Source organism: Onychostruthus taczanowskii, unplaced genomic scaffold (assembly GCF_017590055.1).
Source record: "Onychostruthus taczanowskii isolate IOZ18803 unplaced genomic scaffold, ASM1759005v1 scaffold18, whole genome shotgun sequence".
NCBI lineage: Eukaryota > Metazoa > Chordata > Aves > Passeriformes > Passeridae > Onychostruthus > Onychostruthus taczanowskii.
The window spans coordinates 3,067,473-3,085,492 of record NW_024499017.1 but is presented as its reverse complement, the minus strand read 5'-3'; the positions used below and the strand labels follow the sequence as shown (position 1 = coordinate 3,085,492).

The 18,020-nt window shown below is 39.5% G+C and overlaps 1 protein-coding gene across 2 annotated transcripts in view; it reads left to right on the top strand.

Annotated features, from left to right (window-relative positions):
* Positions 1-5,655, top strand: part of TOX3 (TOX high mobility group box family member 3) — a 74,238-nt gene extending 68,583 nt beyond the window's left edge. For both annotated transcript variants that reach the window (XM_041400677.1, XM_041400676.1), the window contains exons 5-7: positions 494-721; positions 2,073-2,153; positions 3,793-5,655. In XM_041400677.1, the coding sequence (XP_041256611.1) occupies positions 494-721; positions 2,073-2,153; positions 3,793-4,536 (1,053 nt within the window). In that variant the 3' untranslated portion in view covers positions 4,537-5,655. The remainder of the gene's footprint in view (positions 1-493; positions 722-2,072; positions 2,154-3,792) is intronic.
* Positions 5,656-18,020: the final 12,365 nt, after the last annotated feature.

Here is an 18,020-nt window from a genome sequence, read left to right as displayed (position 1 = left end):
CTGCTGCTGCCTTTTGCTTGAAGGGTGGGATTTTTAACCCCTGGTCCATGTCTAAGTTGCCAGTCTAAGCCTGGGAATTGGGAAATGCCTCCAGGCTTTTGCCTTTTGAGTCTCAACTGCTGAGATTGGATCTTAAAGGAAAAACATAGATGGCCTCTTCAAAATATGCTAGGAACTAAATCTGAATTTTTAATACAAATTAGCATTGGGGTGTCCTTTTTCAGGTTAAGCTTGTAAGAAGTGACTCTCAGAGCCATGCTTAGAATGAGTAGTAACTACTCATGCATTTAGTTCCAGCAGATCCAATGAGATTATGCTGAGACTAAGTACTCTTTGGTAGAGAGAAGGGCCTGCACAACAGGACTCTCCCAAGTGTTGCCTACATAATAGCTTTATCCATATAATATTATGACTGATTGTAAATAATTTTTTTGCAATTTATTTGACTTATTTAATGCATTTATTGACTGTTCTTGTTCTTACTGTTTCTTAGGCTACTGGAGAAAAAAGAGCTGCCCCAGATTCTGGCAAAAAGCCCAAGACCCCAAAGAAGAAGAAAAAGAAAGACCCCAATGAGCCACAAAAGCCAGTATCAGCATATGCCCTTTTCTTCAGGGACACACAAGCTGCAATTAAAGGACAGAACCCAAATGCTACATTTGGAGATGTTTCAAAAATAGTGGCATCTATGTGGGACAGTTTAGGAGAAGAACAAAAACAGGTAAATTGATGCAGGGCTCTCTCACAAGAATATAGTAATCCTTGTAAAATAAAACCCTCCTGCCTCTGCTCTGAGTGGACCACGCTACTTGCTGATGTAGAACTCTACCTCTGTAGAGCTAAACTGAGTTTTGAACTTTCTGAAGACTTGGCACCTAAAAATTATTTTTTTGTAAGAACCAACAGGTAGTGTTAAATGACTGTATTTGTCTTTAAATTTTAAAGGGCAGTTTGTAAAAGAGCTCAGGTTATAATGTCCTAGAGTCCTCTTAAAATCACCTTTTGATGATTCCTATTTCAAAGCCCTTGTTTCCTATTAATAAGTTAGAAAAGAGGAAGGTACAGCATATTTGCCATTTCCTTTGATCTGCCTTATGAATTTGTTACAAAGCGTGTTGATTTCTAACCTTTGAAGCCAATCCTCTGAGTCTCATTACAATGTTGTGTGGGAAATGCTATCTCCAACTCCAACTGGGTACAGAGTGATGAGTTTTGTACTTCCTTGAGGGTTATTCTTCTTCTATACACATGGAACTGCTGCACATGGATTGAAGGGGGTTAAAAATACCCTTTGTTTGTTCCCAGTAACAGTTAATAGAAGCTTGTATGGGAGGACAGATTCCCAGATAGTCGAAGTTGACACCTTGACACCTTTTGGCAAGAGATGAATGGTACTTTTTTCTGCAATACATTTAGAAACTTTTAATCTGATCTAACAGATGATAATGAACATGATTTAAAGGTGAACTTTAAATTTACTCATGATTAAAAATGGAGTTTTAGTGATCTTTGCCTAACGGTTCTCATTTAACTCAGTGGGATTCTCTCATGCTGGCTTTGGGGCAAGTTCAAGCTCTTTGATCCACCTTTTTTAAAGGTGTACAGATTTTTTATATGTTGTTAAAATATTTGTTTTGAAAAAAAAAAAGCACAGGTGTATTTTGCTATTCTAGACTACTGCTGAAACATTTTGGCATTTGTAATACCCAATGTTCTAAAATCCCTTCTACTTGGAGTCAAAAAAATACTGTTTTCTGGGGAAGTAAAGAGTGCATAGGTAGTCTTGTCGACCAGTTTGCTGCTCAGACTGATGTCAAACAGCAGCCTTTTGTTATTCCTGATAATCAACATAAATTGTGCTGCAAGTCCAGCAAGTAGCCCTGAAAGCCTGTAACAATCTGCAAGAATATTTAGGACTTTCAAGGAGGAAAAAGCACATCTAACATTAGAGTGTTTTCAGGGGTTTTGGTCTATGTTCTTTGTTTCTGTGCAAGTGATTTTGAGAGCATTCTGGCGAAAAAAAAAAAAATCCTAATAATTGGAGTTGGTAAAATTATGGTCTCTTTTAATAGGTATATAAAAGAAAAACTGAAGCTGCCAAAAAAGAATACCTAAAGGCACTTGCTGCCTACAGAGCAAGCCTTGTTTCTAAGGTAAGCCCAATATTGCCTTCGATGTAATGCAAGTGAGCTTTTACCAATGATATTGAAATATTTGGGGCAAGGGGGGGATGTTATGCTACATCTACTTCTACAGAAGTAGAATGCTAGGATTTCTGTAATACAGCTCTACAAGATGTTGTGCTGCTGCTTGAACCCTGCTTAGTCTCTGCAAAAATAATTTCATCTCTCTGCTGGCATACTAATGATTACCAGAAAACATCTTTGTAATTGTACATCTTCCTTGAGCTGCAGAGGCAAAGGAATGCACTTCACCACAAAAATAAAATTCAGTAATGAAAAATATACTGACCTTTTGACAGTAATATTTGCAAGCTGTTTGCAGAGGTTTGTTTTTCCTCAAGTGCTGCTTCTCAAAGGACAGGCTTCCTTTGCGTGGAGTTGGAGAGCAGTTGTTGTGTGACAGAGCTTAAGTATTTTTGCAGGTGAGGGGAAAGAAATGTGTGGTGGCAATGAATTTGGAGAGTACTAAAAAAATGAACTAGCTGGCAGTGAGCCACAAGGAATATTTTAGTGGATCCTGAGTTAAAATAAAACCTGTGAAAAAAACAAAGCTCTGCTGTTTTACTTGTGAATTTACCTTTCTAGACGGCAGCACCATACAGGTTGTAGTTCTGTTACATCTGAATATCATAAATGGAAATGTGCTTATAGACATCTAAAATATGAGTAAAAAGTTGGGAGATGATGTCTTAACTCCTGAGAATATTTATTTGAATGTAAAACTGCAGAACATTAGTAGATCATATGGAAAGTTGCTGTGTATTTTGATTAATGATTAAAAATACATCACCAGAAATGATACATGTGTTTTTGAAAGCTGGAAGATTTCTTCTTCTTGGGTTAAGAAGCTGTGTTTTTCTATTGCCTCTGGGACTCAGATAATATTCTAAAAACCTTTAGTATCACAATGCTAAGTTCAAGATCAGCAGGAATTCTAAATACCTTTAAGAGATATTATTTTGTGAATCTTAAATTCCCTTTTCAAAGCCATCAGAAATTATATATTTTTTTCCCCAAATCGATGGGACCAGGATTGCTAAGTAACTTCTGGGTAGATTGCAGGTGGAAATGACACTCAAAGTCATTGTATCTCATGTCCTCTACATTAAGACATCCTTGCTATAGCTTTTTCACGTGTGGTGGTCGCTCGGGGTAGGGATGGGAGAGAAACTTGTGCAGCACAATTTATTACATTCTCAGGTAAATGTCTAAAGAGTTAATAGCTCAGTGGTTGGTAACTCATGGGGTGAGGAGTGTGTGTGCTGCTGACTCCCATAGGGCAGGGGTTTATTAAAAACATGTAAATATGTTGGGCCTGTTCTAGCTCTTTCAGTGACAAAATGTATGTGACATCTGTGACTTTCTGGTGCTGATCAAGGGCACAAGTTAGTTTTTGTCCAAGACCTGGAGGTACCATATAGGGAGGCAGATAAAGAGGTGATACTCTGTATTGCTGATCAGTGATTGTTTTCAGACTGCAGATTGATCTTTTCTGATAGAAAACAAAAGATGGCAAAGGTCTCTGAGTAGCTGTTACTTTTATTGTCATGTAAACAGTAACAATGTTTTTTCTGTTGAAAAGAACAATTAATTTCTCTTCCAAACACAGGCTGCTGCAGAATCTGCTGAGGCCCAGACAATTCGTTCTGTTCAGCAAACACTGGCATCCACAAATTTGTCTTCCTCCCTCATTCTCAATAGTTCTCTTTCTCAACACGCCACGGTGTCAGCACCTCCCCAAACTCTTCAACAGCCCCTTTCCAGAGCAATTGCTCCAAAACCTTTGACCATGAGACTGCCAATGAATCAGATTGTAGCTTCTGTTACCATTGCCCCAAACATGCCAACAAACATTGCAGCTCCGTTGATAAGCTCCATGGGCACAAACATGGTGGCAACGCCGTCTTCGTCTCAACTCAGCCCCTCCATGCAAAGCCAGCAGCACCAGATGCAGCAGCTGCAGCAGCAACAGATGCAGCAGATGCAGCAGCAGCAACTACATCAGCATCAAATGCATCAGCAAATACAGCAGCAAATGCAGCAGCAGCATTTTCAGCACCACATGCAGCAACATTTGCAGCAGCAGCAGCAGCAGCATCTCCAGCAGCAGATTAATCAACAGCAGATGCAACAGCAACTGCAGCACATACAGCTTCAGCAAATGCAGCAGCAGCAAATGCAGCATATGCAACACCAGTCCCAGCCTTCTCCTCAGCAGCATTCCCCGGGAGCCCCGCAGATGACTTCTCCCATCCCTGCCATTGGGAGCCCTCAGCCAGCACCTCAGCAGCACCAGTCACAAATACAATCTCAGACACAGACTCAAGTATTGTCGCAGGTCAGTATTTTCTGAAGATAAACGATCTTGCAACATGGCTTTGTGCTGATGGAGGGGTAGGGGTAAACCATATTTGGCTGAAAACTGTAAATTGTTGATGGTAGTTATGCAGGGATGCATAACAGATCAAATGATCCTCTAAAGTGTCTATTAGATAGGCAATAAAGAACTACAATGTAGCTGTGTATCATCTTTTAGCTGACTATAAATCATTTTGTTTAAAAGAAAAAATGCTGTTCTCTTTTTCATGTGATGCCTTTTTAATTTATTTAAGCTTTACCTACAATATGTGAATCAACTGGCCTAATAAATACCTGGACCTTATGACTGCAAAATGGCCTTTCAGAGTTATATGCTATAGCCCTTCTTTCTCTAAAAGTGAGTAATGCACTTCAAGGCAGTAGGAACTCATAAAGCCCTTAAAGCACAGTTGTAACTACCTGTAAAATTATGATTGGATTTCATACAATCATACTTGTATGACATGAGTTAGTTGATGGCATTTTTTGTCATGAAAAAATAGAGTAAATCACAGATTTTTTGCCAAAGCTCTTATTTTTTTCTTTTTTCTCTCCTAAATGTCTTCAGAAATACAAATGCAAGTAACTGGACATAAATGTTTGACCCAACTTTTCACTTCATTTCTCCAAATAAACCTGCCATAGTTTGTAAGGAAATATATATTGACATTTACCCTCTTACGTTAATTCCAATTACAGAACAAATGTGAATATTATATTCTGTGTCGAAGTGATGAGTTTCAGATTTAATACACTGTATTTTTAAAAGGGAAATGCACTTAAATAAAACTGTTATTACAGAAAGCTAAGATGAGAAATGCAAGTTATTAATACGCTGTAAAACCAGTAGAATATTTAAATGAAACTCCACAACTGAATAATCAATGTAAATATTTTCTTTAAAAGTTGTAAGTTTTCATATCATGTGTTGTAAAGTTTTCATAAATGAGGCTTTAATGTAAACACTGGTAACATGAATTATTAATTGCTACATTGCTTATTGTGTTTTTATGCTGTTTTATACTTTTTTATGAGTTATGATAGCAGCAATTAAGTTGTTTGTATTTTGCTTATCTAAAATAAATGCTTTTATCTTGCTATAGAATAAACACATTTCAGTAAAACTGATGAGCTGTAAGTCTTTGATAGAGGAACCAGAAATGTTTCCTTCTGCGAATGCTTTCTTGGACATTTTTAAACTCCTTTGGATTTTTATCAAACATTCTGGGTGAACAGGTATGAAGGGAATACAGCAAGTACTTGGCTCTTGTACCCTCCAAGATGCTCTGCTGCAAGTTGTGGGCAACTTCTCTGAGGTGTCTGACTTCAGAGAGAGAAAGCAAGTGCTGGGGCACAGCACAGTCAGGGTGCCCTGTGCTGATCACCTGCAGGAGCAGGGAAGTGAGCCTGCCTCTCGGCTGTCATGGTCAGAGATGGAAATCAGCACAAATTGTTTCTTTGTATCCAAGAGTTCCAGATGTAAACACAGCTACTGCTTCCCTCTGTAAACCTCCAGCTCTTGACTTGGGCTGCTCCTGAGCTGTCTGACTTTTATTTTCCCATTAAGGTAGAAGGCGATGGAGTGGGGAGGATGGAGGGAGCAGGTCATTCATATGAAGGCTTTGGAAACATTAACATCCAGTGTGTTGTCAGGTTATTAGTGCTGTTCCTATATTTTTGCTCTGAACAGAGAGAGCCTCTATTTTGTTGTTTCCCTTCTTCTCCTGCAGTATCTGTGCTGTGAGTGCAGTCTGACCACTATCCCCAGTTGTCTGGCATGATTAATTACAGCATCTGTCCTGTCAGAAGCTATAATGAAGAGGTCTTGATAAAAATTGCAAATTACCACTGGCAACAATCTTAAACTGCTTATGATAAAATGAAAATTAAAAACAGCAAGTGTCAAGCCTGAGCAGAATCCTAATCCTGTTTGAGGTATGGCTACCATGCTCAGAGCACAACCCAAAAATAATGGAATAGAGATCCCCAAAAAGTTGCAGCCAGACTTAAGGGAAGAGGTACTACACCATGTGAGTTTCTTCATAATGAATTCATCTTTCAATATTTCATCATCCTCAGGTACTCTGCTTATTATGTACAAATATTGAACAGCAAGAGATTCTAATTATAAATTTATAGATTTCTTGGAGCAGACAAAATCATATATAAATTGAATCTTTTCATAATAGGTGTTAGTTGACAGCTACCCATGCTCCTAATAGCCTTAGCATGATATCTAATAATGCCTGGAATGGAGGGTGTTTATTCCAAGTGCAAAGAAGCCTGTCTGCATTAGAAATGGCATGACAGAGGCTGGTTGGGAGAGATTTTTTTCTGTGTCAGTTTTAACCAATGTTACATAACAAAGGAAACCATTTTATAGTGGTTTTTGAAACCTTTAGACAAATGTCTTCAGAAAAAATTGCTAAACTGCATGTGACAGTAATTGTGTATTAGTTCTATAATTGTCATTTTGAAGACCTATGAAGTATCGTTGGAAAAATGTCACAAGTGATAAGAGTTAATTACAACTGAAGTCTGTTTTCAACTATTTGCAGCGAGAAGCAGGTGTTATTACACTCATTAAATGGTTTCATAAATCCTGGGTTTTATCACATTTGATTAAGAGCTGCTGAACTACTGATGTTCAATTCCAGGAAAAATAGTTTTAATTACTGCAGCTAAAAAAAAAAAAAAAAAAGGAAATTAATCGTCAAACAGGACACTGTACATTTTAAATATCAAAATTTGAATCTTGAAAAACTGGAGCATCCTCCTGCTTGCCACAAAATTATATTTTGCATTACCCACAATACCATATTGCAGAACATCTTGTGTTTCAAACTGTGCAAGTTTGTGTTCATGTTCCCTAAATCTAAGTGAATAACTGTGCTATCATAGGTCATAAATAAAACTGTTAGTTTAAATCGCTTGATATGCAATTTATACAAGAAAAATGCAATAATCTGTATGGTGTCGTGCATGGTTTTTAAGAATGTTTTTCTTCATAGCATTTACAAGCACTTAACTGCTCCCTTCTTTTCCCAAGGTTTCAGATGCTTTATCACCTCGGTTAACCACATTCTACTTTCACATTAACCCAGGTTGACACATGATGAAAGAACATAAGGAGGTTTAATTTTTAGCTGACACAGGGTCATTAGTTTCTAACTTGGAGAACAAAGCCTTTAAATACCTCTGTGCAACATAATCTCAATTTTATATTATCACCTGACCATTGTGGTTTGCAGGACAGATGGATTAAATATCTCAAGTTTAACCACAAGTCTTGCACTGACTCTTTTCAATGGGGATTCCTATTTGAATGGCTCCTTTTTCATTTCTCACTTCATGGAGTATTTTGCAGCACTGGACTGCATTCTAACCTTTCCCTCCCCCCTTTGTTTGGCTTTTGTTTTGCAACAGCTGTTATTATCGTTTTTGGTCAGCTGTGATTGCTGGAGGCAAAATAGGACCAGATGGTGTTTTGCTATGCATGAATGGCGAGTTAGAGGAGTTTAGATTGAATAGGCCAAGTTTGAATGGTGTCTATGCACCACCTGCCCTCTTCAGCAGCAGCACACACATCATAGGAGCATGATCTGTCTCAGACCTACTAGAATTGGATGGGAATGGAGAGCGCCTCGTTGGATTTTCTCCATATTTATTGATCTTCCATGCACTAACAGCATAATGCAGTACACAGTCAATTTGAGTTAATTGGATATGACACAGCATGTACATGTAATCTATCACCAGAGTCTCCTGGTACACTTTAGGGTTTGCTGCCACAAGAACATGCAGTATTAGCCTGCATTAATAGGCTAAGTGGATGGAAGTAAACCAGGATCACTGTAGGGTTTGATTTGACAAAATATACTGTAGTTTTACAACTGTACCTTTGAAACTGCCAGAAATGCAGTTAACTATGAACATTTCTGATTTGATAGATGGGGGCTGAGTATTTTGTCACCGAAAAATATATGTCATTTCCACACATTTCTGTGAGGTTTGCCAGTGAAATTTAAACAAATGTAGGGAGCAGCATCCATAGGGATGGGCCAGTGCCATTCAGAATAATACCAAAGGGCTGCTTCGGTAACATAAAACTGGCCAGAGAGGTGGAATTTAAATGTTACATAAATATAAGAGCTATTGTATGCTCTGTTAAGGCTGACTGAAAGACATGGGGTATGAAAGACTTGTGCCTGGATGTTACAGAAGAAAATACATATGTTATGAGTAATGAAAAAATATATAACAATAATACAGAATACATAAATTGCTTGCATTGTTACAGCAATTGGATGTTTCAAAGCCTACTTAATATGTGACTGAGGGCTGCGATCATGCTCTAAGTTGGCAGGAGCTGCTCACTCGGCGTCTTTGTCTGTGGTGTCAGGTAGCCAAGTGAGCTACTTTATTATGAAAATTGCATCCAACTGAAAAAATGCTAAATATTTTCAAGTGCCTGTGGGAAAAGCTAGGTTTGTATTAAAGGATTTGGTTCTTAAAGTCACCAAGAAGTTAATGCTTCTCAGGTGCATCGGAGGGAGAGAATTTTCGATTATAATACGAAAATCTTTGAGAAGTGAATGTATTGCTTTGAACGAGCTGCTGTGACACTTCAATAGTCTACACTGGAGATTTAGAATGCATTCTGTTTACCTCAGTTAAAAACCAGAAGTGGTATTTTAAATAGTGGGTTTTGTTCAAGTTCTTGGAGCATTAACATCTTCAGCCCCTAAACAAGCCAAAGCAATGGAGAATTTTCTTAGAAGGTTTGAAATTTAATTTATTTTATTCTTCTTGATAAAAAAAAAGTTGAACAGAAAATTATACTTGTCTTGCAGTTATATGGACACTTCTTCCAGTTCTCCTTCCTCTCCAGGAATACCTTTATGATGCAGTTATCTTTGGTCTGTTATTTTTCTCCAAAGTGGAGTTGCGACATCATTGTGACTCTACTGCTCTAATTGTAAAAGAGAGGCTTTGATGCAGAAAATGATTTAAAATGAGCTGATAATTCATGTATAAAGGTAGTAATTTCACTGAAGTGACTACTCATATGCTCTGTTACACAGTTGCTCAAGTGCTTTTATAGGTCAGGGGTCTAATTGCAAAACATTGTATTTGTTTTCCAAACAGATCCAAGTATTTGTAATAATAATCAGAACCTAAATGCAATCTTACATTTTCTGCATTTTCTTTCATTAAATTCTATTCAAAACAAGTCACAGGTCTCATTTTCAAGTACAGGTATTCTAACCTTAATGCTGGTTCAATGACTGAATCATCATAAATGAGTAGAGAATTACCCACCTGATGAGGAATTGTATCTGCAGTCATTTAGAAGGGATTCTACTGTGCACAGGTCTGGAAACTTCTACCTGGATCAGCAGTCACAGCTCCTGACTGAGCAGATGCCTTAACCAAATATTTGTATTTACAAAACAGAGAAGTAAATGCAAGCAAACAATGTGCCAGGGTACCTGCTGGCAATATTTGTGAAACCTAAAGGGTGCATTTACTGCAGGCTGGTTTATTTTAGTGCTACAGCCCATACTGTACTGATAACAAACATATACATTGCATTAGCACATACATAATAAATAATAAGTACATACTTAATAAACCCCTTGTGTTACCATCTTCTTGCTGGTAGTTAAAGGTACTTAATCTTGGAATTAGTTTTGATATTACAGAAATCATAAGAATTGACCATTAAATTAAAAAAAAAAAAAATAGTAAGTAGCTGTACCATTTCTCACTTTCCTCTTTCTAATTTTGAAAGTCAAGAATATTCAGTGTCTGGAAATCAGAACTCACTATGGAAAATTCTGCTGATCAGGATATTACCACTGCTGCCCTGATGTGCATGTTTACACATATATAAAAAAAAAATCTTGCACCTTGCTCCTATCTGCTCACCACCTGTGGAAAGCTTGTCCTGAAGAACTTCTCCTCTTCCAGGCCCCCTTCATGATCCTCCTGTTCCTGTGGGTCACAAGGAGATTAATAGATTGTGCACATACACAATACATATTTGTTTTACTAAAGAGATGTCCAGATGGGTGCACTTAATTGTATGTGGCAAATGTCTAAAATATACATAAATCTAGGCATGCATTTGGGGATTTTGGGGTTAACATGTTAGGGGCTTTGCTGCACGGACTGTCAAAGGATTTGGTTACTGCTTAGCATGCCTTGGCATTGACAGAATATAGATGAAGCTAGTGATAATTATCATCCTTGTGTAAACAGACTTTCTTCCTTATAGAATGGTGGCAGATAAATCTATAAGAGTTTTGGTCAATTACAGCAGAGAAGTGTATTACAGCAAATCTTGAGCCTGTGGTGAAATACATGTAATTCTGAGTGTCAGTTTAGATACTTGTGTTTCTGTAAAAGCTGGGCAATCTCTTTTTTTCTGTCTTTTTTCTTCCTTTAACCCAAGGCAAATGAAGTTATCCTTCACTTCAGAAAATGGCCAGAACTTGCTAGCAGGCTTGGACAAATTAAACATCCTTGAACAAAAATCATGATACTTTCACAGTCATTTCTGTTGGTGATTCCTGTAGCTGTACAGGAATGGCTTTAAACTGAATGTAGAGTTTGCTCTAATTATTCCTTTCCATTTTCAAAGCCGCTGATCAGAAAAAAAAAAAAAAAAAAAAAAAACTGATGCACAATTCTGCATCCCTGCCCATCCAGCTGCACAAGAGGCAGCTCCCACTGGGAATGGGTGCCAGTCCCAGTGCCACCAGGCACAGCAGGACGTGGGCGCAGCATGGGCTCCATGCTCCTCTCATTTCACGCCACTTTGGTGCTAGATGTCAAAGCAGGGTATAACTGATAGTGTCAAAGGGAGCAGAGCAGCCCACCGTGGGCCACTGCATCCCTGGAGCCCGTGGCCATGGGGTGGGCAGCTGCACCTCTGCTGGGCAGGAGATCTCCCAGGGCCAGGGGGGCAGCAGCACCACCGAGCACTGCACTGTGGAAATTAACACCAGCTTTGTCTGTACTCAGGGATAAATAAGAGCCCATGAAGCCTGTAAAAATAATCTCAGTGATTTCAGGATACTTTGGACCAGGGTTTAGCTGAAAATGGACAGAGAAATGCAGCCATTACGAGCATGCCTGTAATTTTTTCCAATGACGTAGGAATATTTCTTGGAGAAAGAGAATTTGAAGGAGAGGGAGGAACAGCAATTTTCCTTCTGAATTGAGAAAATGAAAACTGTTGGGTGTGTGTTGCTATCACAGCAAAGTGTTTCTATCCAGGCTCAGTGTTTCAGCATGTAAACAACTTCCACTGAAATCTGCGAAGTGCCTGTGCAGAGCATCTGGGAAAATATTTGTGCTGTAAATGCATTAAGCAAAATGATAATGTTATTTGACTTTGGTTAATCAATAACAGAGGAGAAATATAATGCTTTAATAAGCTTCTGCTATACAATACAAAGTCACTGACATAAAAACCACTTTGTTATTTTTAAAAAATGTGCATAAATTATAGTGGGGTTTCATTTTAGGGAGTGTGGGTTTTTTTCCCCTATCGTTATCTGTATATTTTATCTGTAGTTTGTTGCTTTAGAACAACATATTTGTCCACTGTAGACAAAATATGCACTTTGTTCAGTTCCTTACTTGAGGTCAAATTCTCTTGAGGAGAACAAGTGTGGGTTGTGTAGCTGTCAAAAGAGGGTTTAGTGCTTGACCCTAAGAAGCATTCAAAGCCCAGATCTTTCTTTTTTTTTATTGCTTTTCATTTTCATTGTTTGTACTTTATACTTAAGAAGGGGCCTCTGCACAGGGGAAAGCCCCTGCTTTCGTATTCACATCCAGCAGCCTTCTACTGAAACACCTCAAAAGCTTTTCACAGCAAGAATTTGGAAACCACTGCCCTGTGTCAACTGCTGGTGCATAATCAGGCTGCACATGGAGGGGCTGGGGCAGGATGTGAGGTGCACGTGCCGGATGGAGCCCAGGGAGGATGGGATGGAGGTGCTGTAGGGATTTGGGGCATATTCATAAATGTTCTGGCAGCAAACAGAAAGAACAGAAGGTCTGTAAGCTTATATGCAATAAAGCAGGAGTGTGAGTCCAAAAGGTAAGTTGCTGAATTGATGTAATTTAGAAGGTACAGACAATAGTTGTTTAAGTGGACACTCACTGAAAAGTTGATGATATGGTTTTGTATATATGTGCTCCAACAGAAGTTGTCTTACACTCTCTACAGATGGTGTTTATATAGTGTGCACAAGCTCAGGGTTAGAAATAGCCATAAAAAAGGCCAGAGATTTCTTTAAATTATTCACAATTACTACTGTGTAATTGGAAAGTGTAAGTTTTGCATTACATTCTATTTTATAGAACTACAGTGCAATTGTACTTGTAAAAGCTCTTGCCAGTATGAGGTACCTTATTTGTAAAAAATGCAGAATGCTTGTAGTGTTCCTAACTGGACAGGAGTTTTGGTTAACATGCAAAAGTGGTAAAGGTGATTTCAAATCCTTTCCATGCACATTGGTAAGATTGGTGGCCTTATCTTTTTTATCCTGGGTACTAGCTCAGTTCTCCAGGGCCATTCCCAGGGAGCCAGGAGCACAAGAGGACCAAACAAACAGATGGGCTGAGAAGCAGAACCCTGAGCAGTGGAGGGAGGTCACCCCTTTGGAAAGTGACAATCCTTGTGGGAGCCTGGCTCCCAAGCAGGGTGATTTCAGTGCTTCCAGGTGGAAGGTGGGCACTGCACAAGCCCTGCCCTCTGCTGCTGAAAGCATGAAACAGAATAAAAGAAAAGGAGATGACAACAGGATTGTTCATCTATATAAATTGAGACAAACTACATATACTATGTCTTCTGGGATAATTTGCACCCTTAAAAAACCCTAACAAGGAGCAGTTGCTGGCCTATTCAGAACAGAGGCTCCAAATAGGCATTCAAGTGGGGAAGCATGGTTTTAATTACACAGATCTGCAGTCAATATCTGGGAGCCAAGGAAATGCAAGGGTACATAAGCACTCTGTATCAGCATCATCTGGTTCAGCTAAAAAGAAGCATTTCATAGACAGCACAGAAAAATAAAAGTTGAATAAGTCAAAAATCCTTACAATGAAGAAATAAAATAGCATTCAAGTTGAGAATATCAGGAAAAAAACTAGAACAAAACAAAACAACAAAACAAAACAACAAAACAAAACAAAAAACACCTCCAAAAAAAAAAAAAACCCAAACAAAAACCCCACAAAATAAAACACAAAACCACAAAAAACCCCAAAGACAACACTCTCAAAATTACAAACTGTATGAGCTTTCATGTGTAGTAAAAAATTCCTCCAGAATTGTATTTGTTGCTCATAACAGGCAACTGGGAATAACATGACAGGTTTGCAGAGTCCCTGCAGGGCGCAGTGCACATACAGACACTGTCCAAGCCTTGTTCTTGAGGGCAAATGTTGCTTTCTGCTTGTTGCCACTGGTTCAGGACTGTCATTTTTATGCAGACTCGAGGCCATGTCATTAGTCTCTGCTGCTTGTTCTCAACAGCCAGCCAGCCTCAGCTGGGCAATGCAAATGGAAAAGTGACTTTCAGGATCCTCACAGAAAATCCCTGAGACAGGAGGGAACCTTCCCTGTGATACGGAGCTCTGTGGGCTCATGCAGGCCCTGCTGAGGATCAAGGGCATTTTGCTGGCTGCACCAGGCATGAAGAAATCAGAATTATGGGTCCCCCATCCCTGGGAGTGTTCCAAGGCCAGGTCGGGTGGGGCTTTGACCAGTGTGGTCTCTGTGGAAGGTGTCCCTGCCTGTGGCAGTAAGACTGGAACTAGAGGGGATGATCTTTAAGGTCCTTTCCAACCCATACCATTCTATGATTCTATGATGTTGTGATTCTTTTGCCTTCAAACACCTTCACTGGTTGATCCAGAGCTACAGTCAAAACTAATTTAGGGAAAGAATTATTTTAATGCGCATGCAAAAAATCCTGTGTAAGATTAAAATCCTGAGGAGAAGGAAAGGGCAGGAGAGATGATTTCCAGCCTGTGATTCTGCATGTTTGATTGTTTGATGTTTTTGTTTCTGACATGAGGCTGTTTAAATTGCAGCATCTTGGGGTCAAGGATAGAGTTTCAAAATCCCTACTGCTCTTGGGATGGTAGATATTGTAACATGGCACTGATCTGTCTCTGACCTCTGACACCACTGAAAAATGACTGGAATCAGGCACTGAGGAGAAAGGTGGGCCTGGTGCAATGGATTGGAAATGCTCCCAAAAAACCAGCAGTTCCAGGAGTTCCCTGCCATCCTCCCTGTCGGGGTGGTTTGGTGGGTGGGAAGCGCAGCTTCACCACAGAGACATCCACCTGGCTGATCTTGTGATGGATGTTGGGATTGGGTGTGGACACAAGTCCCCGTGGGCTGACCTGACTGTACTCCAGCCCTCGCTGTGACTGCAAAAATACATCTTCAGACCCACTGACAGTCGGACCAGACTGATTCAGCACACGTTCAGATGTAAAAATCTGCTTAAATTTCATGCATTTTAATTACAGAAAATTTAAACAACAGAAAAATAAACACCAGTAAAAGCCCAGCTAAGTCAAACCATTCTAAATCTCCCACAGGTGTCAATGGCCTCTGTCAGCCTGGAGATAATAATGACACCTGTGGCCTGCCAAGTGACCATTTCTGGTTACCAGCATCCTTACACTTTGCCTTCTTCTCCTTGGATTCAATGGCTCTTAAGCTCATGCTTAAAGTTAAGTTCCTTATTAAGTATGTTGCAGAGTATAAGACATAATTAAGATATAGGAACAGTAGAAGAGCCTGTAACTGCTCATAATCCATCTCTTCTTTCTCCAGACTTGGAAAATAGAAATAATGAGGCTTCCCAAAGGTTTGATGTTTTAATTGTATTTTGTGTTTTGGTTCTTTTAAAGATTTCACACTATAAAAGTAGAGTAAGAGGAAAAGTGTGTTACACAGGTTTTTGTTAAAACTGAAACAGCAGAATAAATAGGTGGCTTTCTGAAAAGCTGAACCAGGTCACTATTATTCTTGGTGATTAATGAACATCTGTGGTGTTTAAGTGTTGATAACTGCACCTGTTTCTTTAAAACATCCTCCTGGGCTTCCTGTGTGGAAAAGCAGAGGGTGAGAGGCTGATCACCTGCAGCTCAAGACAAATACTGCTGCGACTAAGATTTGCTGGTCAGGTGCTGTAAGAAACGGAGTCCTTGGAACAAAGTAGATAGATGATCCCTTTGTGAATTTAATGGCACTTGAATAAAAAGTAATTAACCCCTTACAGTATCATATGCAGAATTTCCATCCCATACTTTTTGTTTAGTATCACTGGGATTTCAGCCATCACCTCTTGAAATCCATTGTGAAGCTGGTGGTGGCTGTGGAGCTACTGGACCAAATCTTGACAGAGCAGCTTCAGTACATTTATAATGTAAAAGAATTATTATAACTCAGAGCTGTGCTTATCTTCCTGCTGGCAGCAAGGTGAAGGCTGTTTGAGTCAGAGCCCAACACAGCCCTGTTCACCTTTGCAGCCCTATATGAACGATTGCGAGCAGCACTGAGATTGGGCAAAATTTGGGGCTTCAGTTGGTGCTGAAAGAGTTGATACTGTTCCTCCTTATAGAGAGAATGAAGTGTCTTGCTTTCCACACTTAGGCGTTTAAGCAGATAGTAATTTTAAAAAAAGGTGGTGCCTCCACTGTCCCAGTATTTGCTCACAAAGCAACATCAATATTTTCCATCTTTACACAGAGGTGGGATTAGATTTTCTACCCTACTCCTTTCCTACTTTTAGTACATACACAACTCTTTTAAGCAATACAGATTTGATTAAAAAAACTCAACCCAGCAGCATAAACCAAACCCAACTGTGTTCATTGAAGCGTTGTACATCATAGCTGCTACTTACCATTCTTATTCATCTGGCGTTTACAGAGAAAGCCTGTCTTGATATCTTGAAGGCACTTTTAATGAGTACACATCATGAATTTTCCAACTGCTTTTAGACTGAAAATGATTTCCTTTCTATTTGTCAGAGAATCATGTTATTTTACATTTTAAAAGGTTCTTGCACACCTCCCCAGCCCCTGGATTGTAAGTGATTATTGGCTATTGTAGTTTGAAAATGAAAGTTGGTAGAATTTACTTCAAGCCTGTTCAACTAAATAAAAAAGTTAACTTCTGCTTAAAAAAAAGAATTAAATTGCCTCATAGCTACTGTACTCTCAGCTAAATACCTGCTTTGATATATTCATGCAAAAGGTTAAATACTGCACTCCTTCTCTGTACAACCCCAGTACCAGGCATCCCATCCCCTTTTGCAGAATATTCGACCTCTCAGACTCCTCCTGTCAGGATGCTAAAAGTTTATGAGGGTTCAAAGCATGGACTGTGTAGGCACACAGTTTGTGGTGACTGGGAGTGGGGCTGGCCCAGCCTCGTCCCCAGTGGGCAGAGCTGTGAGCAGCAGGTGAGCAGCACTGACAGCAATGAGCCATGGAGTGCCCAGGGGCACTGACCAACACCAAAGGGAGCAGAGGCACACAGGGGCAGGGCATCAGCATGAGGGGATAAAAGGCTGGGATAAAGAACAAGAGGAGCAGACACCTGAAGCCTTCTGATGTGGTGAGGTGTTCCTCTGTATGGATTGTGGCTTTCTGATATTGAATGGTGATGCTCTGTGTATTGTGGCTGTCTCAGCTCTGACCTATGCTATGACAGGACTGGTCGAAATCAAGGAAAATCCATTCAGGTAACACAGACATAATTTCTGGTTTGGGAAGCCCCCTGATAAAATTGGTTGGAGACTGGAAGGTAATCTGGGAAAACAGCATGTTGTGTGTGTCTTGTGCATACCCTCATCCTAGAGTAGCTCATTTTGCGCACTGGAGACCTGGCTGGGTAAAACTTTGCAGCCCCTATTTTTAAGTCTTATGTTAAATGGACTTTAAAAATGGAATTTTAAAATCACTGCCTTTGCAAAGTTTCAAGATAGGGAAGGTAAAGCTTAGTTTCATGAACAAACTCCATATGCAAAATTCATGAGAGTGGGAAGGCAAGTGGGAAAATTTACTATGTTGGGTTAAGTCAGTCTTTTCCAAGGCCTAAGCCTAACTGCCAAACACTGAGCAGTAACTGATAATTTTCTGTATTTCTCAAACTGTAGATACATTAGAAGTATTTCCTTATTTTCTTGTTCAAATACTACTAAAGATGAGTACACTCAGCATTGACCTGCTTGCCATACTGGCCAAGGAACTCTCAGAGGGAGCAGATGGAGGCTCCTGCCTGTAAGTCCATGGCTGCAGTTTGATCACCACTAATCGGGTGACTTTACTGACTGGGCAGTTTGGTCTAAGAAAATAGTGCATATTTTGGTCATAACCTTGTAAAACTTAGCATTTGAAAATGTTTTGTAAGAGAAATAATGAAATATCTCTACC